Source organism: Arvicanthis niloticus, chromosome 20 (genome assembly GCF_011762505.2).
Source record: "Arvicanthis niloticus isolate mArvNil1 chromosome 20, mArvNil1.pat.X, whole genome shotgun sequence".
Taxonomy (NCBI): Eukaryota; Metazoa; Chordata; class Mammalia; order Rodentia; family Muridae; genus Arvicanthis; species Arvicanthis niloticus.
The window spans coordinates 45,253,985-45,280,404 of NC_047677.1; the positions used below are offsets into that span (position 1 = coordinate 45,253,985).

The 26,420-nt window shown below is 50.8% G+C and overlaps 1 protein-coding gene across 2 annotated transcripts in view; it reads left to right on the plus strand.

Annotated features, from left to right (window-relative positions):
* Mdga1 (MAM domain containing glycosylphosphatidylinositol anchor 1) overlaps positions 1-26,420 on the plus strand; it is a 62,581-nt gene that overhangs the window by 25,801 nt on the left and 10,360 nt on the right. For both annotated transcript variants that reach the window (XM_076917146.1, XM_034524870.2), the window contains exons 2-14: positions 5,863-6,002; positions 10,959-11,133; positions 12,821-13,017; positions 13,741-13,873; positions 14,082-14,351; positions 16,630-16,959; positions 20,299-20,595; positions 20,997-21,284; positions 22,586-22,737; positions 23,529-23,706; positions 23,951-23,974; positions 25,076-25,228; positions 25,596-25,730. In XM_076917146.1, the coding sequence (XP_076773261.1) occupies positions 5,863-6,002; positions 10,959-11,133; positions 12,821-13,017; positions 13,741-13,873; positions 14,082-14,351; positions 16,630-16,959; positions 20,299-20,595; positions 20,997-21,284; positions 22,586-22,737; positions 23,529-23,706; positions 23,951-23,974; positions 25,076-25,228; positions 25,596-25,730 (2,472 nt within the window). The remainder of the gene's footprint in view (positions 1-5,862; positions 6,003-10,958; positions 11,134-12,820; positions 13,018-13,740; positions 13,874-14,081; positions 14,352-16,629; positions 16,960-20,298; positions 20,596-20,996; positions 21,285-22,585; positions 22,738-23,528; positions 23,707-23,950; positions 23,975-25,075; positions 25,229-25,595; positions 25,731-26,420) is intronic.

Sequence of the window (26,420 nt, forward strand, 5' to 3'; positions counted from 1 at the left end):
ATTAACAGGTGACTTTTCCTGGGGAGACATGAGGGAATGTCTATTCACCCACATAAGGCTCCTAGCAAAACTTTGTTCATGGCCATTACTTACAGGAGACTGGGCAACTTAGAGGCAGATACATCTGGGGAGCTCCCCGCACAACTTGCAGGCCCCTCCACTCAAGAGCGTCCTCTCCAGCAACCTGTGTTGCTCCCTGTGTAACTTTGCCCAGGGGCCTCGTGAACCCTAAAGCCCTCTGAATTGCCTGGTAAGCTGCTGGAGTCTTTCTCCTCTCTCAGGGAAGGATTGTTTCTGTTCCTAAGAAATGGATACACAAAGGTCCCTCATGTAGAGGTTGTGGATTGTTCTAGATTCTCTAATTACAATGATTAATGCCATCAGAGACAGGTACAAAGATTTATTTATTTATTTTAGTATGTGAGTACACTGTGGTAGTCTTCAGACACACCAGAAGAGGGCATCGGATCCCATTACAGATGGTTGTGAGTCACCATGTGGTGGCTGGGAATTGAACTCAGGACCTCTGGAAGAGCAGTCAGTGCTCTTAACCTCTGAGCCATCTCTCCAGCCCTTTTTATTGTTTCCTAACAATAAAAAAAAAAAAAAAAAAATAGCCGGGTAGTGGTGGCACACGCCTTTAATCCCAGCACTTGGGAGGCAGAGGCAGGTGGATTTCTGAGTTCGAGGCCAGCCTGGTCTACAGAGTGAGTTCCAAGACAGCCAGGGCTACACAGAGAAACCCTGTCTCAAAAACACCAAAAAAAAAAAAAAAAAAAAAAAGAACTTAGTGTGTTAGTCACTGTGACAAAATAAAATACCGGAGACATTCAACTTAAGAGTTGAGAAAGGTTTGCTTTGGCTCATGGTTATTACAAATGCATACCGCCATGGCCAGCTTTTGTTGTTGTTGTTGTTGTTCTTTTTTTTTTTTTTTAATGAGTTCTGGGAATCAAACTCAAATCTTCATGAGTACAAAGCATTTTAATGGACTGATGTGTTTACTCAACCATACCCTGCCCTGCTTTGAGGTAGGATCTCGAATAGCCTAGGCTAGCCTCAAACTCTATATACCCAAGAATGACTTTGAAGTATTTCTCCTAAATGCTCAGGTTCATGCCTGGTTTTATGTAGTGCCTGGGAACAAATCCAGGGATACAGTAGCTAGCTATAAGCAAGCACCTTACAAATCAAGCCACAGCCTGAGCTCCCTTTATCAAAGGCCTTCTCTTAATACTCTCATGATTGAGTCACCTCTTGCCATAGCTGGGGACGAAGCTTCCAACACATTAGCCTTTCAGAGAGAAGCATGTCATATCCAAACTTTAACAGACAGGGTGCTGGGCGGTGGTGGTGCACGCCTTTAATCCCAGCACTTGGGAGGCAGAGGCAGGCGGATTTCTGAGTTCGGGGCCAGCCTGGTCTACAGAGTGAGTTCCAGGACAGCCAGGGCTACACAGAGAAATCCTGTCTCGAAAAAAAAAAAAAAAAAAAAAAAAAAAAAAAAAAAACCCCGACAGGGTGACCGTCCAAACAGATACCTGGACATGTGGACCTTGCCACCACCGAACTGGTGGCATTCAGACCGATCACCTTCCTAGGGATGTTCTGCTATTCATGTCCTAGTTAATAATACCTTGTCTACCCAAGGCAGTCGCTGCCAAACCTCTGTCGCTACAAGGTTACCTTTCACAGTTCTGAATTTTGAACAAATGAAATCATGCATTATAGACACCTTTGTGCCTGGGTTCTGACAAATCGTGCCTAGGAGGATCAGTGGGGATGGCCATCGCTCATTTCTTCCACATTGGCTGAGGATGCATTGTGTAAAGACACCAGCGTGGGCTGAGGAGATGGCTCAGTGGGTAAAACTCGAGCCATGCAAGTCTGGTGATTTGAGTTGGATCCTTAGAATAATTTGGACACAATAATGGAAGAGCATAATCCCAGGGGAGAGGGGAAGCAGATTCAGAATTACCACCATGTCCAGCAAGCCTGCAGTATGTAACTGACAGACACTGCCTGACATTTTGTTGTGGTTTATTGCTTGTTTGTTTTAAAGGTGTGTGTGTGTGTGTGTGTGTGTGTGTGTGTGTGTGTACACAGTCAGATACAGCAGAAGAGGGCATCAGATCCCATTACAGATGGTCGTGAGCCACCATGTGGTTGCTGGGAATTGAACTCAGGACCTCTGGAAGAGCAGTCAGTGCTCTTAACTGCTGAGCCAACTCTCCAGCCCCGTGTTTTTGTTTTTGCTTTTGTTTTCAGACAGAGTCTCTTTGTGTAGCCTTGGCTGTCATAGAACTTACTATGTAGACCAGGCTGGCCTCAAACTCACAAGGCTTTGCCTGTCTCTGCCTTCCCATTCCTCTATACAAACACATGTCACCACACTGGCTTCCCCATTACCACTCTTGCCAGGCTCAGGACTTGATTATAAGATTTTGTTGTTGTTGTTGTTATAAGAAGAAAAGCCACTCAGATGGTTCTTTTTTTTTTTTAAGGGGTTTATTTGTAGTTAGGGGTATGTGTGTTTAGGGGGGAAATATATGCATGTAATTCTGGGAACTGGACTCAGGTCCTCTGCAAGAGACTTCGTGCTTTTAACCACTGAGACATCTCTCCAGCCCCTCGGGGAGATGCTTGGACCTGTTGTCTGATTGCCACGAGAGCTCATCCCTGTTGTATCCATCCCCAAGAGAAGAACTATGGCATCATGGGAAACACGTCTGTTTAGCATTTATACGCCCAGATCTCGTCCAGTGTACTCTACCATATTAGACTCAGATCTCAATAGCTAATGTTGGCAGAGGGAGGCGGGCCATCTTAATGATGTCATCCACGATGGCTGCTCCCTGCCCACCTTCAGCGAGGAAGCTACAGGCTCTGCTTGTGTCTGCTGGCCGGGGGCCCCACACTCTGTCCCAGGCTCACTGTGCCCTGAATGTGTGCAGCTTTGTAACTCTTTTCCCTCATTTCTTATCAGTCACCAAAACCCCTGTCATTACAACACTGCCTTGCTGTGGGCAAGCCACTGCGTCCAAGATCATAGCTTATCTCCCACTGAAGCCTGTTCAACCGATGTCTTCCTTGTCAAGAGGCACCGCGGGCTTCCTGCAGACATCCATACAGCCTCCTGGTCTTATCAGCAACCAGCATGCATGACATCTCTCGGTAGCTTGTTGCTTGATGAGGTTTCCTGGGGACCCGGGCCAAAGATGCCTATCTCTTATGTGTATGGTTGACGTCCTCGCATTTTTATGGCACGGTGACAGCGACTGGCCCACTCCCTGGAATGCGGTGTGCGTTTTACACAGACACTGGCACACACGCTGATTACAAAATCAATAGCAAGCTGAAAAGACCTCCGAGATCATCAATCCATTTTCCTCCTCTAGGAGGGGAAACTCAGAGAGGTGACTCCAATTGCCCAAAGACACACAGCTTATCTTTTAAATGCTCAACCCAGGTTCATTGTTTTGTGACAGCCATACAGTTTGCCAGTGTCGTGTCTAGTGGCTGTACCTCAGGTTTCTCCAGCCTATCTGGGACGGATGGCACGTACCTATTATCCAAGCACTAAGAAGGTGCAAGTGGAAGTATCAGGAGTTCAAGTCCATCCTTGCTACAGAGAAGTCAGCCTGGGCTTGGTGAGACCCTCTTTCAATTTTTTGGCCTACTGGCTGATGGCCTTTGGGGACAGTGCTCTGGTTAGATCTGTCCCATCAGTGTTGATGGCGGGCATGTCTTTTGAACCCATGGCAGTCCTATTTTTCACTCATGTTCATGTCCTCACCATGTAAGATCTAGGAGCTGGCTGCATCCCCATTTCAGAGACAGATAAACTAAGGCCCAGATGTCACCACCATTCTTCTTGGATGACATTTGATGTGGGACTCACTTCCGGCCACTGGCATGGGTCTTCTTTGTGCTTTGAAGTCTGAGGTAAATACAGCTCTTCCTCGGAGCCTCCCAGGATCCCCCTGCGGCAGCTACTACTCTCTCCTCCCAAGAATCCTTGTGAAATGACTCCTTCTCAACATGGGGTCTTGCGTGGGGACCAAGTCGAGGCCTCTGGACCACCACCCTGCACCTGACAGACTCATTCTGGTGTGTGGACACTCTGGATACTGGAAGGCCCACAGAGGGGATGCTCCTCACCCCGTCTGCTTTGTATCTGTTCTCCCTACCCTTGTACTCCGTAGTGAGCAAGCAGATATGAAGCTGGCCCTTTCCCACCTTTCCAGAGCCCAGGCACTGGTGGGTTAGGAGGATGGGAATAGTCTCAGTTTCCCCTTGTGCTCCCGGAGACAAACCCTCGGCTTACCCCTTTGGACCCTGGGTGGAAGAGTGGAAGAAGACTTTGGACAGTCTTCTGAGGTCTCCTAATATTCCACTAAAACTTCTGTCCCTTGGAGGAGAAGCTACACACAGCTTGGGACAACATAAACAGATGGGTTCGCTCTGGGAGAGAGGCCGGGAAGGGGCTGGGCTGAATTGCCTTCTCTAAAAGCAGGGACTGCAAGGGTTGGGGAAGCGACTTAGTGCATAAAGCACTTGCTTACGGTGTAAGACAGGAATCGGATCCTCAGAACCCATGTAAACACCAGGTGGGCGTGCCAGCCTCAAGCAAGCTGGCCGGCTAGTTAACTGTCTGAGAAAGATCTGGGCTCACTTAAGAGACACACACATGCATGCACACACCTTCACATACATACTCATACACACTCAAACACACACACACACACACACACACACACACACACACACACACACACACACACACACTGCAATTGAAAAAGCAAAGGCTGAGAGGCCGGTGTAGGCATGCGATCTACTAGGTATTCGGCCTCAAGAGCAACTGAGGTGGGCAGCCAAGCAAAGATGGAGTTTAAGACGGCTAGGCTTAACCTGTCCCTAGGGGGAGCCCGAGAGCCTGAGCAGCCATGGCCAGCCCGCCCTCTGCGTGTGCGCATGCGCACGTGTGTGCTGGGAACTGGGTCACCTGAGTGTTGTGAGCCATTAGCTGCAGAGGGGGATGGGCACAGCCGCCAAATTGTGGAGCTGGGTGTGGCACCAAGAGCAGCCAAGACTTGCAGCCACCAAGACGGTGAAGCCAAGCTAACAGAGCTACTGGCTACTACCCAGCCTACAGTGTCATTGTGTTAGTGTGTCCCAAGTCCTGTCTGGCCACTGTCCTCAATAAGCCAATTAAAAGGGACATATTGATAGTAGAATGCAGAAAAGGTTTTACTCAGCATGGCCACGTTGGGAAGAGGGACAGAGATCCAGTGAAGTCCCAAGGCCATCTTTAGGGGTCCTGAAATGAGATCAAAGTTTAAACAGAGACCAAGGATGTGGACACTGTCAAGGTGTGGTCTCGCCCACTGTTGACCCATAGTTGTCTGGGCATGGGTCTCTTCCTGTAAGGTGGTCTGATACATTGTAGGAACTGTGTGAAATCTCTTCCCGGGAGACAAGGTCCTCTTCTGGCTGGTCCTTTTCCTCTTCCTGTGAGATTCCTGGAGGAAATTTCCATTCTTTGTTTTAATAGTGTGATGGTTTAGATGAAAAGACACGGTGTCTTTTTAGAATCTCTGTATTTCTGCTGTGCCTATTACAGCGGAGTATGTGAAACACCCCTGTCCCCGCCCCTTGTACTTGTCCCTCACTGGAGAACACATATGGTACCATTTATTCCCAAATCCAGAGGTCTCCTGATTCTGGCCTGAGACTCAGAAAGAGTCAGTTCTGGCCCAATGCCGGTGAAGTCTGGGAAGTCAGTCTGGACTCTCCCCCAGACACCCTCAGAGCTCCTGACTCTGTGAGTCCTCCCTACCCTCCTCTGTCCTCTCTCCAAAGCTCCAGCCCAGGCCCAGATCGTGCACGCGGGACAGGCCTGCGTGGTGAAGGAGGATGGCATCAGTGAACGGGTCTACACCATCCGGGAGAGCGACACCCTGGTGCTGCAGTGCCTGGTCACTGGACACCCTCGGCCCCAGGTAAGATGAGCCTTGGCCTTGCTGGGCTCCTATCCTGACCATGCTCCACACTGCCACGCTCTGCCTGGGATCAGAGTTTGAGAGGAAGCAGGAGCTAGAGGTTTACACTTCACAGCAAGTGATGTGGCAGGATAGGAAAGACTGGGACCAGATGACTAGCCTGGAAATTAACTCTTCAGGGAAGTGTTGGATGCTGAGGGTGCCATCACCTGAGCACATTGATAGCCGAGAGGAAAATGGAATACGAGTTGCTCTGTTACACTCCACTCCTCAACTGTGTGGAGCAGATACATCTTTATACACACCCTCAAGGAATGCTAGAGGGTGGACTGTATGCCAAGGAGGCCCCTTGACTGTTCTTCTCTCTCTGTTTCTCTGTCTCTGTCTGTCTCTCTGTCTCTGTCTATCTCTCTGTCTCCCTGTCTGTCACTCTGTCTCTCTGTCTTTGTCTCTGTCTCTCTGTCTGTCTCTGTCTCTTTGTCTTTGTCTCTGACTGTCTCTTTCTGTCTCTGTCTCTCTTTCTCTGTCTCTCTCTCTCTCTCTTTGACTCCTCCAAAGGACCCATTTTACAGCTAAGAGAAAGTAAGGCCCTGGGATGCCGGACAAACTCCCAAGGTCCCACAGCACTTAAGGAATCGGAAGCAGAGTTTGAGTCTAGAAGCCGTGCCCTCTGCAGCTTGGCACACTGCCCTCCTCTTTGGGTCAGGAGCTGCACGGATAATACAGGCAGCACTTCGGTCTTTTGGCAGGTCAGAGCAAACTCTGGCAGTTCAAAGACGCAAAGCAATTAGAAAGGGGACAGAAGACAAGTGTCTGGAAATGCCAGATGAGTTTTGTCATAGATCAAGTGCTCAGGTTTGGGCAGGAGGTGGCTATTGCTGAGGGAGAAGGCAGGGAGGGAGGAGGACTGGAGGAATCCGCTGCCTGGCAAGCAGCTGTGACCTTTAATACTTGAATAGCAGGGGAAAAAAAAGGTGGCAGTTGGATTCTAGGAAGGACATTGAAATACAGAATCCTTTTCTTCCCCCTTGATAATTTGGGGGAACTGAGACAGCTTCCATAGCTTCGGCTTTGAGATAAGCAGCTGCACGAGGAAGCCCCTGAAGATTTCTTCCACCTAAAGCCTTCAACACAGCTCAATCCCGGTCAAAGGTTTGCCTGGCATTGAAGACGGTGCAGCTGCATTTCCGGAAATCTGTGTGTCACACGAGATGGCAGGGATATGGCTGGTGAGGCTGATGAGGAGACTGCTAGGCTATACCCACCATCTGTGTATATGTCCCGTATGTACCCACCGGTGGCCTTGGCTGGGCGACAGGGTCTCATGTCACCCAGGCAGGGCCTCAAATTGCTACCTAGCCAAGGATAACTTTGAATCTTCGCCTTCCTGCTTGGACTTACATTGTGACCCTCTAGACAACGAACTTTGTGTAGCGTACGCCCGGTTTATGCAGTGCTGGGGATCGAACCCAGGGTCCGGTGCACGCTAAGCATGCTGGGTAAGCGTCCTCTGTCTTCCTGTTTCCATTAATAACTTCATTGTTCACGCTGTCAGAGAAGCTTGCGTGTTTGCCTCTGCCCTATCTCCCCCACAGCTGGCCAGACTCTGACCTTTTGTGTCTCATTTGGGTCTCTTCTTCATCAGCTCAGCTCTTCAGCCCTGTCCCTGGTCCTGGTCCCGCTGAGGTAGATTGGAATTGATCTCCCAGACGCTTTGCTTGTTCCCTTCCCTTTATTCCGTTGGAATGATCACCCCCAAGTCTGCTTGGTCGTTACCTCATCCTCTCCACTTAGTAACAACCAGTGGCTCCCCATTGTTTACCAGCTTTGCTTAAGCCCCTGGGGTGCAACTGCAGACTTTCTGTATCCTGGCCCCACTTACCCCTGCACACCCATGTCCTGGCCATATGGGCCTCCAGCATTCCCAGCATGCTCCACTTCTGTCACTGAGATATCCTCTCTCCAGATGTTCCCTTTCCTGCTTGCTTCCTTACAGTGACAGTGAGCATCTGTCATGTTCCAAACACAGCAGTGGGTGTCAAGGATGAAACTGGGGATCAGGGGGGCAAGGACAGAGCCTGAAGACCCATGCCGAGGTCAGGATGGAGAACTGAGTGGACACAGAGCTTGTCAATCCAAACAAGAAGCAAGGGTGTGAGCATGCTATGGTCTGAGACGCGGAAGAAACCTACACAGAATGGGAAGCCACAAACCCAAGTTTTTTTGCTGCCCACTCAAGCAATCCAGGGACTTTAGGGCAAGTTGTTGTTCAGGGAGGAAGAGTGATTTAGAGAGCTAGCAAGCTGGAAAGGCAGAGGGCTAGGGGCGTTGCTCGGCAGAAGGAGCACCTGTCTGACATGTGCTCTGCAGCATCCTTCCATATCAAAATAAGGCTTGGTGATGCACACCTGTCGTCCCAGCACTTTGGAGATGAAGTCCGAGGGGTCTAGAGTTCAAAGTCATCCTCAGCTATATATCAAGTTTAGGGCCAGCCTGGGCTATTGGAGACCCTGTTTGGAAAATAAAAGGAACATCTCCAACAGGTGGTGGGTGCTTATGTAGGGAGTGGGGTGGGGGAGGGGCAGAACGGACTGATAGACAGGAGTCAAGTAGTCCTCAGGGTGGTCACAGACTTTGGGTGTTCCGAATTTCTGATACGCAGGCGGTGTTCTCTTTACACCCCCTGAATGTTCTGGGCTCTTTAAATCTAAGGAAAAGTTATAGATACGAAAGGCAATTAGTCCCTAGTTAATTACTAGGGCAAAAAAAAAGGCCCCTCTGAGAATGAGGAGAGAGTTAAAAGCCACCTTTCCCTGGAGTATGGGAGAGACAGAGAAAAGTCATTGTCCCTTGCTGGACAGAGGAAGAAAACATTTGCTGGGTTGGGGTTGGGGGACAGTTTTAAAGCTGTCAGGTGTCAGTCTGTGATAAAGCTATCAAGAGACACCTAGGACAGCCCAGCCGTTGATGTCTCAGGTTAGTGGGATTTTAAGTCAACTAATATCAAATGAATTGAGAGTTGAAGGATCCCCCCACCCGGACCCCCTGGGTGCCAGCGTCAGTGAGCAGAAGCTGAGGTGTCTGGGGCTGTGCACAGCTCAGCAGGAGGTGGAGCCGGCCATATACACAGAGCAGTAAGGCTGAAGCCCACGGGAGGCAGTGTCTCCATTGCTGTGGGGACAAAAAGTAGACTTTTATCTCAGGATTTCAAACATCTCCCAAAGCATGCCTCTATTGTGGCAAACTTCTTCAAACTAGTTCCCACTTTCTGGTTTTCACAATCTCCACGCCAGCAGATCTGAGCCCATCAGTGGTCCACCTCCTCAAAGCCCGCTGGCTAGCAACAAAGCCTTGAACAGATGAACCTTCCGGGGATACCGCACATCCAAACCACAGAAGGGCTGCAGGTCCATCCACTAAGCTGAAGTGGATGCCCAAGAGCTTCTGCCAGTGAAGTGGGCAGAAGCCTGCTCCCGGGGTCACAGCAGGGTATCAGGGAGCAGAACCTTGCCCTATGTCTTGATCAGTTTGGTACGGGGGTGGGGGGAGGTTGGAGGGAGGGAAGAGCAAACAGAAATGAAAGCAGTACAGTATTTTTTTTTTTTTTAGTGGCTTTAATACCTCAGAGATAGCCAAAGAGAAAATTAGTGAATTGGGTGCTAGAGTGAAGGACATTAACCACAAGTCTGGAGGAACAATGGAAATCGTGAAAAGGGTTCTGAGGATGTAGTTCACTTAGAAGAAACGAACATGCACGGACCCCTGGATTTGGCCCCAACTCTGTATGAACAGACCTGGTGCTACACTCATGGAATACCAGCCACTGTGGAGATGGGGGGGTGGGGTGGGGGCAGAAGAACAGGAAATTCAATGCTACCTGTCAGCTAGCTACATAGCATTTGAAAACAACCCGGGAAAAGGAAAACCAAAAAACCAAAACAAAGCACAAAACCCAAGTTTTGAATAGTATGTTAAAACCCACATAGGGAAATAGAGGTAAATCCTCAACAATTACCAAGAGCGCTATTAATAATAGAAACCGTTGACTGACTAATGCGTTTGAGGCACCACATTTAAGTGCTTCCCTCCCTAAGCCTTGTAACTCGCAAAGTAGACATTATGCTATATTAGTTATTGTTGGCTGGCAAATACTTCAAAATGCAGGGGCTTGAGTCCCGGAACACTTCCTGTCTCCGAGTGCCGGGTGGCAGGAATCCAGCAGCCGGCAGATTCTGACGCAGGCGCTCTCAAAAAGGCTGCAGTTGGGTGTCAATCATCCCAGGAGGAGTGGGGCTGAAGAACTCTCTTCAGAGAGAAGTAGTTGATGGTGGCCTGAGGCTGTAGCTTCTCCTAGGCTCTTCTCCACATGACTGCTTAGGGCAAGAGAGCTGGCTTTCTCCTGATCAAGGCTACGATGGAAATCAGTTTCCTATCCTAGTCCAGGCTCTCCCCTGCTGAAGTCTATTGGCCACACAGACCCACGGTAGAACAGTGGGCGGGGCCTACAGAAGAGAGTGAAGCTCATTAAGCCATCTTTGATACTGGCTTCCAGCAGCGTTCTTTCACATCCAGGAGTGTGAAGCTGAGGACTGAGTCAGCTATGCGATCACTAAGCTAACAGGCAGGTCGACACACACTCAGTTAGCCATCTTCCTAACACTAGGTATATGCTTGCCCAAACTTCCCTTAACCCTAGGCAACTTAGCTGGCACGAGAGGCTCGCTCAAGTCCCATACATGTCCTGACAGACCGACCCACAGCTCTGCCTCGACTCCTGAGAGCCTCTTCCCTCTGACCTTTAACCTCTGCCCTTCGGATCTTATCACTGTAGCATTCTAAGGGGTCATGGGGTCAGACTTGGGTCCACCCTCTCCTGTATCCTGGAGAGCATGGAGCAGGCAGGAGATGCCTGCGCAGGCAGGGCCTTCAGCCTCAGTGTGGTGAATGCCCACCTAGGTGCGGTGGACCAAAACTGCCGGCAGCGCGTCCGATAAATTCCAGGAGACGTCGGTGTTCAACGAGACACTGCGGATCGAGCGCATCGCACGCACGCAGGGAGGCCGCTACTACTGCAAGGCGGAGAACGGAGTGGGCGTACCGGCCATCAAGTCCATCCGCGTGGACGTGCAGTGTGAGTTGAGGGCCCTCGAGGCTCTGGACCCTGATGGGCCGTGCCCTTCCAGGGCTCCGGAACCCTCAAGGGTGGGGAAGGGATAGGATGGAGAAGTGGCCAGGTAAGGAAGGACTGGAAAGACCTCATTGGGAATGGTCAACAGCGTGCCGTCCCTCCACTCTGTATCTCCCTAAACCTTTTCTGCATTTCCATGTCCTCTCGTGGACCTCAGATGAAGAAAAAGCGAGGTACCCCAGTCTTGTTTCCAACCACACCACAGAGTGGGGACAGACTTCTGTGAGAGTTAAGGACACAAGGACAGTTCTGGGATTCTGCTCCCTACTACCCTGTGAAACTATAGACTCCCCCAGACACAGCCTGAGCTGTATACTAGACTCTCTGAGGAAAGTTTAAATTTTTATTTATTTATGTAGTATGGGGGTGTGTGTCACAAGACAACTTGAAGGAGCTCTCTCCTTCTGTGTCCTGGGTCTTGGGGATCAAACTTCTGCCATTAGGGCTTGGTGGCAGGTGCTTTAGCAGACTGAGCCATCTCTCCTATCCTCATGCCTGGGCTGTTTCCAGAAGGTCTTAGGTGAGTGACAGAGAACGTGGCCAGACGTCAAGGATGCCTTAAGCTATCGTTCAACAATTGTTTACATTTGCACACGCGTGTAAGCACCACCAGTTTTTAGATGTAGTTTGTTTTCAAGGAGCTAGGCTAGGGTGGGTGCAACCTGTGGTCTGGAGGCAACATGCACCCTAAAAAGGCTGTAAATGCTGCCTGGCACAGAACAGTAAGCTCACTGAAAACATTGAGATTCATTTGTGGTTTTTGTTTGTTAGTTTGTTTGGCTTTTGGAATCTGATCACACAGTTCTCAGCCATGAGCTTTCTGGATCAGAGCATCGTGTCCCACTGTCAAAATGTCAGACATGCCTGCTAGGTAATTCCCTGACGTACTCTCTTCCAGCAAACAACACCTCAGAGACGATCACCACCCAGGAGGAGTTCTAGGCATCAGTGTTGAAAAGAAACTCCAGTTCATATGTGGCTTAGTTGGTAGGGTGCTTGCTCAGCATGCAAAAGGTGATAGGTTTGATCCCCGGCACTGCACAAACTGCGTGTGGTGGTAGACATCTGTAAAAGCCAAGCGTGGGTGGTAGAGGCTTGGAGGATCAAAAGTTCAGCCTCCGCTGCATAGTGAGTTCCAAGCCAGCCTGGGATATGTGAGACCCTGTCTCAAACCACAAAAACAAAAAATCAACAACAAACAAAAAAACCTCCATATGGTTTAAACAGAGCTGAAGGCTACTCTGGTTGTCAATGAAAAAAACTGAGGCCAAGAGGGAAAAGGAACTTAGGTAGGTCACACAACCCACTTACAGACAATGAGGGAGTTTAAACTTGCTTTCAGCTTGTTCCCAGACTATAGCTACCTGTTCCATCCTATAAAACGTGTAGAGTTAGAGGCCCTACACAGGTCCTTGGGGGCAGGGCACAGCTGACAGGAAGTCTGGGAATTCATTGGATCCAGTCCCTGCCTCTAATGGCCTGGTTAAGCTTGCAGAGCCAAAGGCAGGCATTGGCTTCCTGTGTCCATTGAAAGTAGCTCTGCTCTCCCCAAGGGCTTCAAGGAGCCTGAGCCTCCCTCTCCCCACCACCATGGTCACCTCGTTTTGACTTAGGGCTGGTGTCTTTACAGACTTGGATGAGCCTGTGCTGACGGTGCATCAGACGGTGAGCGACGTCCGAGGCAACTTCTACCAAGAGAAGACCGTGTTTCTACGCTGTACCGTCAGCTCCAACCCGCCCGCCCGCTTTATCTGGAAGCGGGGCTCCGACACCCTGTCCCACAGCCAGGACAATGGGGTTGACATCTACGAGCCTCTCTATACTCAGGTCAGGATGGGCAGCTGGCTCCACACACTCCTGTACCCCAGGAGAGATCCCCGGGGGCTGAGGTCTGGAGACTGGCCTGATTTCATCAGTTCAGTGCCTGGGTGGGAGGCTGGAGTCCACACAGCCTGGGGTAAAAAGTCAGAGCAGAGAGGTCAGAGGTCAGAGTGAGTCCCAGACAGGGGGCTCCCAAAGACAACCTGTTCCCTGGAATATGGCTGGATAGAAGAAAAAAAAATCCGAAGGACAAGCAAGCCGTCTGTGCCTGCTATTGTGACTGAGATACTGATGAACAGATACCACAGGAGTTTGTATGGAAAGGCCCCTCTCAGGTCCAGGAGATGGTGACAAAGCCATTTTTTCACCAGGGAGGCTTTTTAAAGTGACTGTCAGCCCCTTATGTGGCCTGTAGGCCAGTCCCATGTTGTATGGGTTACAAGCTACAAAGGTATTCCCTTCCCACTCCTCTTCCTAGAGGCAGAAACTAGACCTAACCCTGGCATCTACGCGCCAGGGCAGCCTCTGCCATAGAGAAGCCCTGTGGAAGCTCAGCGGGAGGGGGCGGGGCTGGAGGCTTCCTGGGGAAGATGGTATGGGCCAGGCTTGGGAAGGCAAGAACTAGCATAGGAATTGCTTGTTGTCTGTGGCCTGGGATAGATGAATGATTGTGGGGGATCCCAGGAGACCCAAGCAGGTCCCTCACTCCAGTGATCCACTGCCACCCAGGGGGAGACGAAGGTCTTGAAGCTGAAGAACCTGCGGCCCCAAGACTATGCCAGCTACACCTGCCAGGTGTCCGTGCGCAATGTGTGTGGCATCCCAGACAAGGCTATCACCTTCCAGCTCACCAACACCACGGGTACAGGCGCCTCCCCACCCACGCCCAAGTGGACTCACTCCTCACCCCATGCCCAGCTCCTCCCCCCGACCCCCAACATCCATTTCTGGGTTTTCCTCGTCCCTGCCAGAGCTTCCCTGACCCACCCCGCCCAGGTTTCTCTGTTCCCCCATCTCCCTCTCCTTTAGCCCTGGAAGTCTCCTGAGACCCCACCGCCTTGTCCCCTTAGCCCCTCCAGCCTTGAAGCTGTCTGTGAATGAAACTCTGGTGGTGAACCCTGGGGAGAACGTGACAGTGCAGTGTCTGCTGACGGGCGGCGATCCCCTCCCCCAGCTACACTGGTCCCACGGACCCGGCCCACTGCCCCTGGGTGCTCTGGCTCAGGGTGGTACCCTCAGCATCCCTTCAGTGCAGGCCCGGGATTCTGGCTACTACAACTGCACAGCCACCAACAACGTAGGCAACCCAGCCAAGAAGACGGTCAACCTGCTGGTGCGATGTACGTGCTCTGGAGGGGTAGGCGGGGAGTAGCGGGACAAACAGGGTCCCGGTCGGTCGTTCAGGGACTGCAGGCCAACCGGGAGAGGGGACCGTTTCTTTGCCCCAGAGGGTGAGGTGTGTCAGGGAGACAGGGTGCAGGCGCTCTGATTTCCCTGCAATTCAGCAGTCTACCATTAGGGGGCAGAAGAACGGCAATTTGCAATTTACAAGAAGGTCTGGTATTGATGACCTGTTTCTTTTAGCCGGACGGACGTGGGTACTGTAGGCTTCAGGTGATATTCCCTGGCTTTCTTTCTAGCTGAAGACTGACCAAATTTTTAAGTGACATTAACATTTCAATAGATCATATATGCTTTTATTTTCTTTTTCTCCAACTCACAGAGATCTGACCGCTTCTGCTTCCCACGTGCTGAGATTAAAGGTGTTCTGTGTATGTGCAAATCTCTAGTAGCATAGAGTGTCAATAAATCTGAAGTTAATTACTAAGTGTGAAACAGTATCAGACTTGGACAAGATCTAAAGAAGTGTAGACTCATTCCTTACTAACCCTCAGCTTTGGTGGCCTTCATTAACAGCTTGTTGGGATTTGGAATTTCTTTTTTTGTTTTTGGTTGGTTGGTTGGTTTTTGGTTTTTTATGTGTTTGTTTTTGTTGTTATTATTGTTTTTTGGGGGGAGGGTGTTGGCCTTTTTTTTTTTTTAAGGCCAAAACTTTCAGAGTGTGATAATACAAATGTGTTATCCAAGCAATGGAAATTTTAGGCAGAAAGATAAGGAGTCAAGGCTATCCTTGGCTATATAACAAGTCCAAGGCTAGCCTGGGCTACCTGAGATTCAGTCACAAAAAAAAAAAAAAAAAAAAACCAAAAATATGGCCTGAAAAGATAGTGCAGCAGTTAAGAGCACTTGCTGCTACTGCCGAGGCCCCAAATTCAGTTCCAAGAGCCCACACGGTGGCTCACATCTCCCTGTAATTCCAGTCCCAAAGACTAGACTCCTCTTCTGGCCTCCATGGGCTCATGCACACACATGGTGTACACATACAAAAGTAGAACTCACTTTGTAGACCAGGTTGGCCTTGAACTCAGAGATCTGCCTGCCTCTGCCTCCCAAGTGTTTAAAACATCAAACAAGTAAATTAAAAAAAAAAAAAAAAGACCCAGGTTTATACCAGCTCTTTAGTCCTTGAAGTGAGGTAGAGGTACTGACAAACATAACTGAGCCTCTGCTGGTTGGGACTGGCTTCTGTGGTCCTCACTTGCTGACCAGTCAGTCTCTTCCAGCCTGCATCTCTGCTCATCGAGAAGCCGACTCTCTTCAACTTGACTTGGACTGAGAAACAAAGTAACAAGATTAGAGCTCCCTGGGCACAGCTGTCCCTTCCACAGAGAAAGCTTCACATTTCCCATCAAAGACGAGCTGTCTCCATCCGACCCCACTTGACCTTTACAACATGGGCTGGCGAGATCTTTCTGGACTTGAGTAGTGGCGGTCACCTCATAGGGTGACTCCGAAGCCTGTCTCATCCAACCCAGTCCTGACCTCCATGCCACTGTACATGTTCTGTCAAGTTAGCACCTCGCTTATTAAGTAAGGACTCTGACTTCAAACGAGACCCACATTTTAAGAAGCATCCAGAGCCTTGGCTTTCTAAACCCTGTGATGTCATGCAATTGCACGCAGGATCATCATGTTGGCTTTTTATCAAAAAAAAAAAAAAAAAGCACACGGGCATGTTGTAAAGAGTCAGACCAAGTAGGGGATGGTGCAATTAATTACCTTTAGGTTTCCTTTGAGTCCATGCTACCTAGAGCCACTATCAAGATTCCCATTTCCTTCTAAATCAGTACTTTGCATACACAAGGTTTAAAACACAAATAAAAACAAATCAGTGTTGTGGCCAAGAAGGCTCTGAGGATGTAAGTTACACTGGCCGAATCCCAGTTCTGTCATCCCAGTTCCTTCAGTCCAGTCGTAAGGAATACATAGTAACAGCCTCCTTCAGAGACAGCAGGACAGGTTAGGTGCGCTGATCCATGTAGGCTGCCTGGGCCAGCGCGTCTCACTGATAAAGTATGCTCATTACTAACACCTGGAGTCAGCACCAACCTCACTTCTCTGCATTGAGCTCTTTAAAGCTATTAAAACATCTCTGAGCTCTTGGAGCCATTTCTGGGCTGAGAGAAAGTGTGTGTGCGTGCGCACGCGCGCAGGGGTGGAGTGCAGCCAGTGTGTGGGTCAAACCCAGCCCCTTCTTCCATCCTCATCTCCTTGCAGCCTTGAAGAATGCCACCTTCCAGATCACCCCCGACATGATCAAAGAGAGTGAGAACATTCAACTCGGTCAGGACCTGAAGCTGTCGTGCCACGTGGACGCGGTGCCTCAGGAGAAGGTGAACTACCAGTGGTTTAAAAACGGCAAGCCGGCACGCACGTCCAAGCGGCTGCTGGTGACCCGAAATGACCCCGAGTTGCCCGCCGTCACCAGCAGCCTGGAGCTCATTGACCTGCACTTCAGTGACTACGGCACTTATCTGTGCATGGCTTCTTTCCCGGGGTCACCTGTGCCTGACCTCAGCATAGAGGTCAACATCTCCTCCGAGACTGGTGAGAGCATCTGGAGCTGTGGGGATGCTGGAGAAGCCCAATGGGGTGGTGTGGGGTCAGGGGGACAGGATTTGGGGACATTTGGGGATGGGCGGACAGCAACCTGCAAATGGACATCTAGAGGGAGGAAGATGCCATTTGTTTGTGCCACACACACGTTGGGTCCCTGTCATAGCCAAGTCTTACGGCCTGGGGGTAGTGTAATGGGAAAATAGATGCTGTGTTCATTGAACGTGGTAGGAACCTATTTCAGATAGTTTACAAAGAGAGAGGGGGGCCACAGAATCAGCTTATACAAAGTCCCTGAGGTGGGTGAGCACGCTGGCCGCTGGCCGTTTGGAAGACGGGAAGAGGCACAGTGGCTGGGATTGTGGAATGGTATCAGCTCAGAAAGGTCACCATAGGGACCACTCAGCGTGGAGGCTGGAAGTCTGAGGTCCCTCCATGGCTCCCTGGCTGGCTGGTTGCCTCTTCTCCCTGTGTCATGTCCTAGATGGGATTAGGGGACGTCCCGTTGACTTCAGCCTTCAAAGGCCTGCCTCCAATATAGTCATTTTTCAGACAGTGGCATTAGGATGCCAACATATGGATTTTGAGGGGGACAGAATGCATCCTATGACAGGCCATGGTGAAGATTCGAGTCTTTATTCTGATAATAATTATAATAATGCAATGAGCTGGTAATAGAACACTGAGCATTCGCTATGCATTCTTACAGACATCTTTTTTCTCCATGAACCTCTGCAGTTCATTCTGCTCGTGTAGGTACTCGTGTGTACATGTGTACTGCGGTGCGTGTGTGCGAGCCAGAGAATGACTTGCCGGAGTTGGGTCTCTCTGTCTACCATGTGGGGGTCTCAGGGATCAATCCCAGGTGGACAGGTTTGGCTGCAAGTGCCTTTCCTGTGGAGTTACCTAACCAGTGGGGGGGGGGTGGAGGGGCGTCAGTTTATCTTCTCATCTTACTGATGAATGCCATGCCTTAGAAATTCACACTTGATAAACTTAGCATGCGTTGGAGCTGGGGTGAGAGCCCTGGCAGGGTCCTCTGGCATCTGTGCGCAGTTACTGCTATGGGAGAATGGCAGGAGACCAGAGGGTGATCTTTTGGAAGAGGGTCTCCAGGACCTTGTATAGAAGCCAGCTGACTTTGGCTGGTAAGGCATATGACCAAGCAGTACTATGACAAGTACCAAGAGTAACATATGCTCTAATCGTTATGAGTATTTCTTCCTCTGGCCTTTAATCAGTTTCTCTTGATGGGCAACTGGAGCCAGGGACCTTGGCAGACCCTTCACATCTTTGACATCTGCACACAGGGAAACTCAAGGAGACCAGAGAGAGCAGAAGGGATTTCTTTCTTTCTTTTCTTTTCTTTTTTTTAAAAATACTTATTTATTTTATGTATATGAGTATGCTGTTGCTGTCTTCAGACACACCAGAAGAGGGCATCGGATCCCATTACAGATGGTTGTGAGCCACCATGTGGTTGCTGGGAATTGAACTCAGGACCTCTGGAAGAGCAGTCAGTACTCTTAACCGCTGAGCCATATCTCCAAAGCCCCAGAAGGGAATTCTTAAAGGAGGTAGACTTGATTAAGGGGAGTCAGGAAAGGGGACACTAGGGAAGGGAAGCTAGGCCGTCTAAGGAAACCAGAGGAGGAGGTGGTCTCCATCTGAGTCTTGGAGGGCGGTGCTGTAGGCTCTGTCAGGTGAGGAACTAAACCCAAGGGGAAGTACAGCAAGCAGAAAAAACACAGAAGCCCCACAGCGCAGGAGACTAGGTGTTCTCCCAGTAGGTGAGAGGATTTCTCACAAGACCATCATGTGTCTAGGAAGAAACTGAGGCTACAGGTAGAAGCTGAGGATGGGGGTGATGAGGCCAGGGTTTAAGGTCCTCCTCCCCAAAGCCCAAGTCTAGAGATTTAACCCCAGGGCACATGGCAAAAAACAAACAAACAAAACAAAAAAACAAAGCCAAAAAAAAAAAAAAAAAACCCCACAAAATAAAACAAACAAACAAACAAAAAACTGGGGGACATCTCTTTATCCTGGGGGCGCCTAGAAGCCTCAGGAGTCCGGAAGTTTCTGATTGAGGGAAGGGCCCTAGGGCTGTTTCTGAATTTGGCTCACGGGCCCAATGCCTGGAGCATGGAAGCCTTGTAAAAGCCTCTAGAAACAATTTAAACCTGGAAGTGTGTGTGTGTGTGTGTGTGGGGGGGGGAGAACCAACTGGCTCCAAAATAGGAAGAGAAAACCGTGAAAGGCAAGCCAACAGATGCACACATGTTGGCAGGGTACAAATTATATAAACAAGATAACTGGACCTTCGCCTGGTTTGTATAGTTATTTACAAATATATTTAATTATATGTAATGCTCAATACTTGATATTTAATGATAGAATGTTTGATGTGGGCTGAGACCCAGGGAGGTCTAAAAAAAAAAACCCAAAAACTCCATTTGGCAGTGTGTTGTGGGGGTGAGTGGGTTCAGCTGTGAATAATGGAACTCTAATTAATAGTGGTTTAGCCGCTGGGGTGCGGCTCAGTAGCAGAGCCTCTGGCTTAGCATGTATAAGGCCCAGGGCTCCATTCTGAGCCCACACACAAGCTAAATCTGTGTGGCTTTGTTGTGTAGACGTTGGCTGTGGAGCAGACTGGCTTAGGATGGCAGCTGGGCTCCATAAGTTCCTCAGAATTTTAGGTGTCACCAGTTTTTGTAACCTCCATGATGATGGTTTCACCTGAGGCCGGTGATCTGCCTTGTGACCTGCAGGAAGACCTGTATTTTCTTTAATATTCCACTGATTGGTCAGCAGTTATTCAGAGGCATGCTGGGAAATGTAGTTTTTATTCTGGATGGTACAGGTCTTACTGAAACCAAGTATCCTTATTACTTTGGAAGAAGGGCTACAAGATGCTGGGAGATAGATTAACACGCCTTGCTGATTCTGTAGGCAAGAAAAGCTGAAGGGGTGCTGGAGAGATGGCTCAGTGGCTCCCAGCGTCCAGGTTGGAAATCCAGGGTGGCTCACTACACCTTCTAACGCAAGTTCTGGGAATCCGGTGCCCTCTTTTGGCCTTCTTGGTCCATGCATGCATATGTGGATACACATGCATATACACATAAACAAATATAAAAATACATCTCTAAGAAAAGCTGAGGGGCTGGAAAGGAGAGGTTAAAAGTGCTTGAGAGTCTGAAACAGGAGGACAAATTCAAAGCTAACCTCCGCTACATAACAAGTTCAAGGCCAGCTTGGGTGGGCAACAGGTAGAGTCCCAGGTCAGAGGCCAGGGGTCCCTAACTCCATCCACCCTTCTCCATCCTCCTTCAGTACCGCCCACCATCAGTGTGCCCAAGGGCCGAGCAGTGATCACAGTTCGGGAGGGCTCTCCTGCTGAGCTCCAGTGCGAAGTTCGCGGCAAGCCCCGGCCTCCAGTGCTGTGGTCTCGTGTGGACAAGGAGGCCGCCCTTCTGCCCTCAGGACTGGCCCTGGAAGAGACTCCAGATGGGAAGCTGCGGCTGGAGCGCGTGAGCCGCGACATGAGCGGCACCTACCGCTGCCAGACGGCTCGCTACAATGGCTTCAACGTACGACCCCGGGAGGCTCAGGTGCAGCTGACGGTGCACTGTGAGTCCCCTCCCCCAGACATCCAACCTAGGCCATCCCCACCCCTCCTCCTACTGTTTGCACGCCACCTGAACACTCCTTGACATCCCTCCGCCGAGGCACAGGGAAGTGATTTTCCTCAGTTTGTACAGCAAGGCTGGGATTTGAGCCAGGTTTAGAGACAGTGCTCCAAGCTCGGAGCCTGTGCGGTCTTCCGATATGTGTTGGTCGAGGGGATTTGCTGAGGCACGACCAGTGGCCCAGTCTAGGAAACATGAACAGCAGTCTTGAGTGTGGGGTGTTGTATGAATGAGTTGCAAGTGTGTACCGGCCCTGAGATCCTCCCAGGCCAGGGTCACGAGACTGGGGGACAAATGAGCTGCTTCCTCCATGGTCCTACTGACGGTAGTCCCGGTCCCCAGTCCCTCCAGAGGTGGAGCCCAGTTCCCAGGACGTGCGCCAGGCTCTGGGCCGGCCTGTGCTCCTGCGCTGCTCGCTCCTGCGTGGCAGTCCCCAGCGCATCGCCTCGGCTGTGTGGCGCTTCAAAGGACAGCTGCTCCCCCCGCCGCCTGTTCTCCCTGCCGCTGCTGCCGAGACCCCCGATCACGCCGAACTGCGCCTGGACGCCCTGACCCGTGACAGCAGCGGCAGCTACGAGTGCAGCGTCTCCAACGACGTGGGCTCAGCCACTTGCCTCTTCCAGGTCTCCGGTGAGCGTCCGGTTGGCCCCACCCCCGCCGGCTCGCCTACGCCCTCCTGGGACCAGGCTCCGTCACACACCCCAACCTCCACCCCAACTTCCACCCATCCCCCTCACCCCGCGGCCCTGCCACATCTGCCTGGGCTGCTCTTTTCTTCTAGCTTCTGCAGTCATAGGCATTTGTCTTTCCAAGACTTTTGTCCTCCTCTTGAAGGCCCGCCCCCTCAAGACCACGCCCCTCGACCCCTGTTCAGTTCCTTTCTTTGGCCCCTTACAGCCACGCCCCTTTCAAATGCACCACAGTAGGTTTAGTTTCCCTTAAGCCTTCAGCTCTGTGCTTCTGTCTGTCCCTTCAGCCCCGCCCACAATCAAAATCTGGGCCCAGTCCCATCTCAGCCATAACGCAAGTCTTTCCTCCATGGTCCCTGGCCTCAGAGGGTGCTAATGGGAAAAACCATTGGGTACCAAACTTGTAGCTTGGAGAGAAGATGTCCCTGAACATCGGGGTGAGGCTGGACTAGCTAGAACATCATCTCCTCCCATCCCTCCACCCCCAACCTTTCCCCAGTTGCCACCCTAGAGATGCAGGCTATCGGGTGCTCAGAGATCCCTCTCCACCTTTCTTTCTGCATCGGCCTTCTCTTCATGAGCCAATATGGCTGCAGAAGGCCAGGGAGAGGGGCAGAAAGGCATGGTGGGGCCAAGGACAATAGACAGGCCATCTGGGTTCCCAGTGACTTCTCATTTCTCCTCTCCTGTGGAGAGTCACCTCTCTGCCAGATCTGGTAGCAGTGCACCTGCGGGGACCTGATTCCCTATTGCCTGGCAACCCCAGCTTTCTGAGCAACCCTGAAAGCACTAGGTGCATCCTTCAGTTCTTGTACCTCTCCGCCCACTCAACTTCGCCAGCCAATGGGCCCCTGTGACATTTCCCACCTCCCCCCTCTCCCTCTGCTCCCCCATTTTTCCTGTTTCCCAACCTTTTGACCTCCACCCATCATTTCTTTCTTTCCTCTCTATATGCCCGGCCCTCGTCTTTACCAATCTTTCTCTGTTTTCTTCCTTGGCCTTTCCTCTATCCTCACCAACACCCCCTCTTGGAACTTACAATCTGCCCCCTCCATCTCCGCTCCACCCCCAACCCCCACTCACCTACTTTATCCCCTCTCCTTCCAACACCAACTCTCCTCACGACACCCCTTTCTCTTTGTTGCCCCCACCTCTGTTCCTCTTTCCCATGACTCCTCTCTGTGTCTCTCCCAACCCCACCCCCACCCTCCATGGCCCATGCCCCCCTCCCTGCCCTCTCAGCCAAAGCCTACAGCCCGGAGTTTTACTTCGACACCCCCAACCCCACCCGCAGCCACAAGCTGTCCAAGAATTACTCCTATGTGCTACAGTGGACGCAGAGGGAGCCAGACGCTGTGGACCCCGTGCTCAACTACAGACTCAGCATCCGACAGGTGGGCCGGGGCGTGACGCATGCGCAATGGGGCATGGGCTGGTGGCAGTCCTGGAAATAGGGACAGGGGAGGAGTTCCCAGACACAGACCTTTCTGTCTAGACAACTTTTCTGAGCCAGAGGAAGAGTCTAGAAGTAGTGGCCAATGCTGCGAGCCTTTGAGCACCTGTATCCTCCTTACTGGACACAGCTGGGAACCAGACATAACACAGCTGGGTTCCAGGCAAGGCCAGTTTGACTCACAGAAGAAACGTCCTGGGGGTTCTGTGATACGAAGCCTGAGTCTGTGAGCCACTCTCATGCCTGCCTGGTCCAATCGATGAGGTCCTGCTCTGTCCAAGAGGCAGTAGTGGGGGGCGGGGCAAGTGGGGGGGGAGACTGTGGCCCTCGGGAACAGGGCCTAGCCACGTGGTGGTGGTGGGGGAACAGAGCCAGCTTCTAAAGCGTTTGAGTAAGCGAACAGCTCTTTTGACCCTCGTTTGCTTATCAATGAAGCAGGACAATGTTACTATTTCAAGATGATTGTTGTTTTGAATATTAAATTATAGTGCCCAGGACACACTAATTGTCCCATGCCTGTTTCTACAATATGCTATTATGTATCATTGTTCGCATAGAGAGAGTCCTGGAACAGGGCCTGGAACAGCAAAGTGTCCCATCTCAAAGATGGGGAAACCAAAGACCTACTGTCCCAGACCTTATCTCCTTCCGCACTCCTGAAGCATTCCAGGGCCTGGGCTCCCCCTCTAGTGGAGGCCTTTTGGGCATCTGGGAACACCCCTGTATCCACAGTTGAACCAGCACAATGCCATGGTCAAAGCCATTCCTGTCCGGCGTGTGGAGAAGGGACAACTGCTGGAGTACATCCTGACTGATCTCCGAGTGCCCCACAGCTATGAGATCCGCCTCACTCCCTACACCACCTTTGGGGCTGGTGACATGGCTTCCCGCATCATCCACTACACAGAGCGTAGGTGATGGCTGCGGCGGTGGTGGCTCTGAGGGTAGCAGGGGGGAGTGGCCCCATCCCATATACCCTTCCTACACAGACTTAAACTTGGAGCACCCCACTGTCACGCTTACCCTGTCATTGCTACTGGTCCCCAGTCCTGGCTCCGAAGACCCTTCCCTCCGCCCCGCCCCCTCCAGCCTGGGCAAGCTTTGTACAGCCATACACTCCAGTTCTAACTTGACTTCCTTGTTTGCTTTTTCAGCTATCAACTCACCCAGCCTGTCAGGTGAGACCCCAGTCCTTAACTTCCCTTACTGTTTAGGTTCACAGAGTCTCCCAATGGGACTTAGGAACCTTAAGAGATACACAGAGGCAAAAATTACTTCTTCTTGTGTTTCCATGGAGAAGGCCAGCAATAGAGGATGGGATGGAGCCACTTGCAACCATAGTTTATTCTGCAGCTTAAAGACTGTCCGGCACAGCCGGGCAGTGGTGGCGCACGCCTTTAATCCCAGCACTTGGGAGGCAGAGGCAGGCGAATTTCTGAGTTCCAGGACAGCCTGGTCTACAGAGTGAGTTCCAGGACAGCCAAGGGCTACACAGAGAAACCCTGTCTCAAAAAAACCAAAAAAAAAAAAAAAAAAAAAAAAAAAAGACTGTCCGGCACATTAACAGAAAAGTCAGACTGTCCTAAGGTCCTCTGTTTCTGCAATGGAATTCCCTAAACAAAACGCTGCTTAGGGAAGAAACGAAGCAGGGTTGTAATCTATAATGCTGGGTACCTGCAAGGGACCTCTGTATAGAATGCAATGGGTACCTGAATCTGAAGAGGCACGCCATTGTTTCAGACAGCAATTTAACATGCTGTTTAATGATGAATGCAGACAACAAACCACACTAGAATAATCATCAGGACCCATTGCCCTGTCGTCTGCACGTCCGCACATACCCCGAGTTCCCCCGTCACCTTACAGCTAGCTCTTGCAGACATCTGCAAATGTCACTTTTATTCGTTAGCATTTCAGAACCACGGTAGTTATTAGACCTCGTGCTAGATGTTGCGATTTAATTACATAATAAAGAAGCCCCTGTTATTATATAACAGATTACAAGACTGTTTTGACAACTGTATTTCAATTTAATTGATTTCCTTTGAAGCCCCTGTGCATTTTATTGTATGTGTCTAGAATCATTACCCTGGAAGGAAGTCTTAAACAGGCATGGGAAGTCCTGTTCTGGAATAAATTTGTCCCAGATGCCAATGCCTGGTCTTCCTGGCTCTGAAGCCTAGGACCTGTTGTTTAGAGTATTTAAAGGTGGCTTAGGGGTGTTAGGGGGGGACGCTGACCCTCACTATCTCACACCACTCCCTGCCCCCTCCCCACAGACAACACCTGTCACTTTGAGGATGAGAAAATCTGCGGCTACACCCAGGATCTCACAGACAACTTTGACTGGACGAGGCAGAATGCTCTAACCCAGAACCCCAAGCGCTCTCCCAATACTGGGCCCCCTACTGACATCAGTGGTACCCCTGAAGGTGAGGGCATGGCCTGTTGTTAGGAATAGAGAGGTGGCCTCTGGGAGAAGTTTGGGTCTGTAGACCCCTAGTCTGAGAGAGGTGGGAGACACAGACAATCCCCAGGGGCCGTCTGAGGAAGACATACCTTGTCCTCAGGGAGCCCCAGTCTTAGGGAGACAGAACTCTGACCTGATTGAAGATCACAAAAGAAGAAATTATAGAGATTCTGAACTCTGAGTTGATCCCTGCAGGGCTCTGTGAGTTGCCTCAGGGAGGTTGGGCTATGCCAGCAATGCTAGGTCTGAAGGGAGGAAATCAGCTGTACAGGGGCTGGGTGACTGAGGAGGAAAGACTCCTAGTGTACCCCTCCCCTCCTCTGCTGCAGGCTATTACATGTTCATTGAGACATCCAGACCCCGGGAGCTGGGGGACCGAGCAAGGCTGGTGAGTCCCCTGTACAACGCCAGCGCCAAGTTCTACTGTGTCTCTTTCTTCTACCACATGTATGGGAAACACATCGGTGAGTCAGAAACCACGAGATCTGACTGTATGCACTAGCTGGGGGGAGGATGAGGGACCCTTCCACAGGAGGCTCTGGACTTCTCAAGGCCTAAGCTTCTCAAGTTGGCTAACCTGGGGTAAGGAGATCGGGAACAGTGAGCCAGCAGACAGCTTGCCAGGTACCGGGGTCCACATAATTCAAGATGGAGAAACACAGAGACCCATCTTGAGTCTGATATCCCGGAATCCCAAACACAACATTGGAGGGCCCGAGCCACAAGAGGAAGTTCCCTAAGTGGGAGAGTGAAGTGAGGACCGCAGACTGGGGAGAGAGTTCAGGTAGAGCTGCCGTGGCTTCTGCCACGTGCCAGGCATTTTGATGCAGGCATTTTGATGCAGGAGACAGACAAGTCCCTGCCCTACGGCAAACCTGAGAGCTAACAGCAGCTGATAGGAGTTTGTAGTGACCACCATGGTAGCTGTGGTCAGCATCAGGACAGCAGACGACAAGTAACATGGAGCCCATGTGGGGGTCAATCTGGGGAGCCTGCTGAGAGCACAAAAATTGTTTAATGTGCTGTTTATGCCGGGTATGGTGCTGAATGCCTTCGATCCTAGCATTTAGAAGGTAGAGGCAGGCCTCAGTTTGAGGCCAGCCTGGTCTACGTAGCCAGTTCCAAGCCAACTAGGACTGTATAGTGAGACCTTG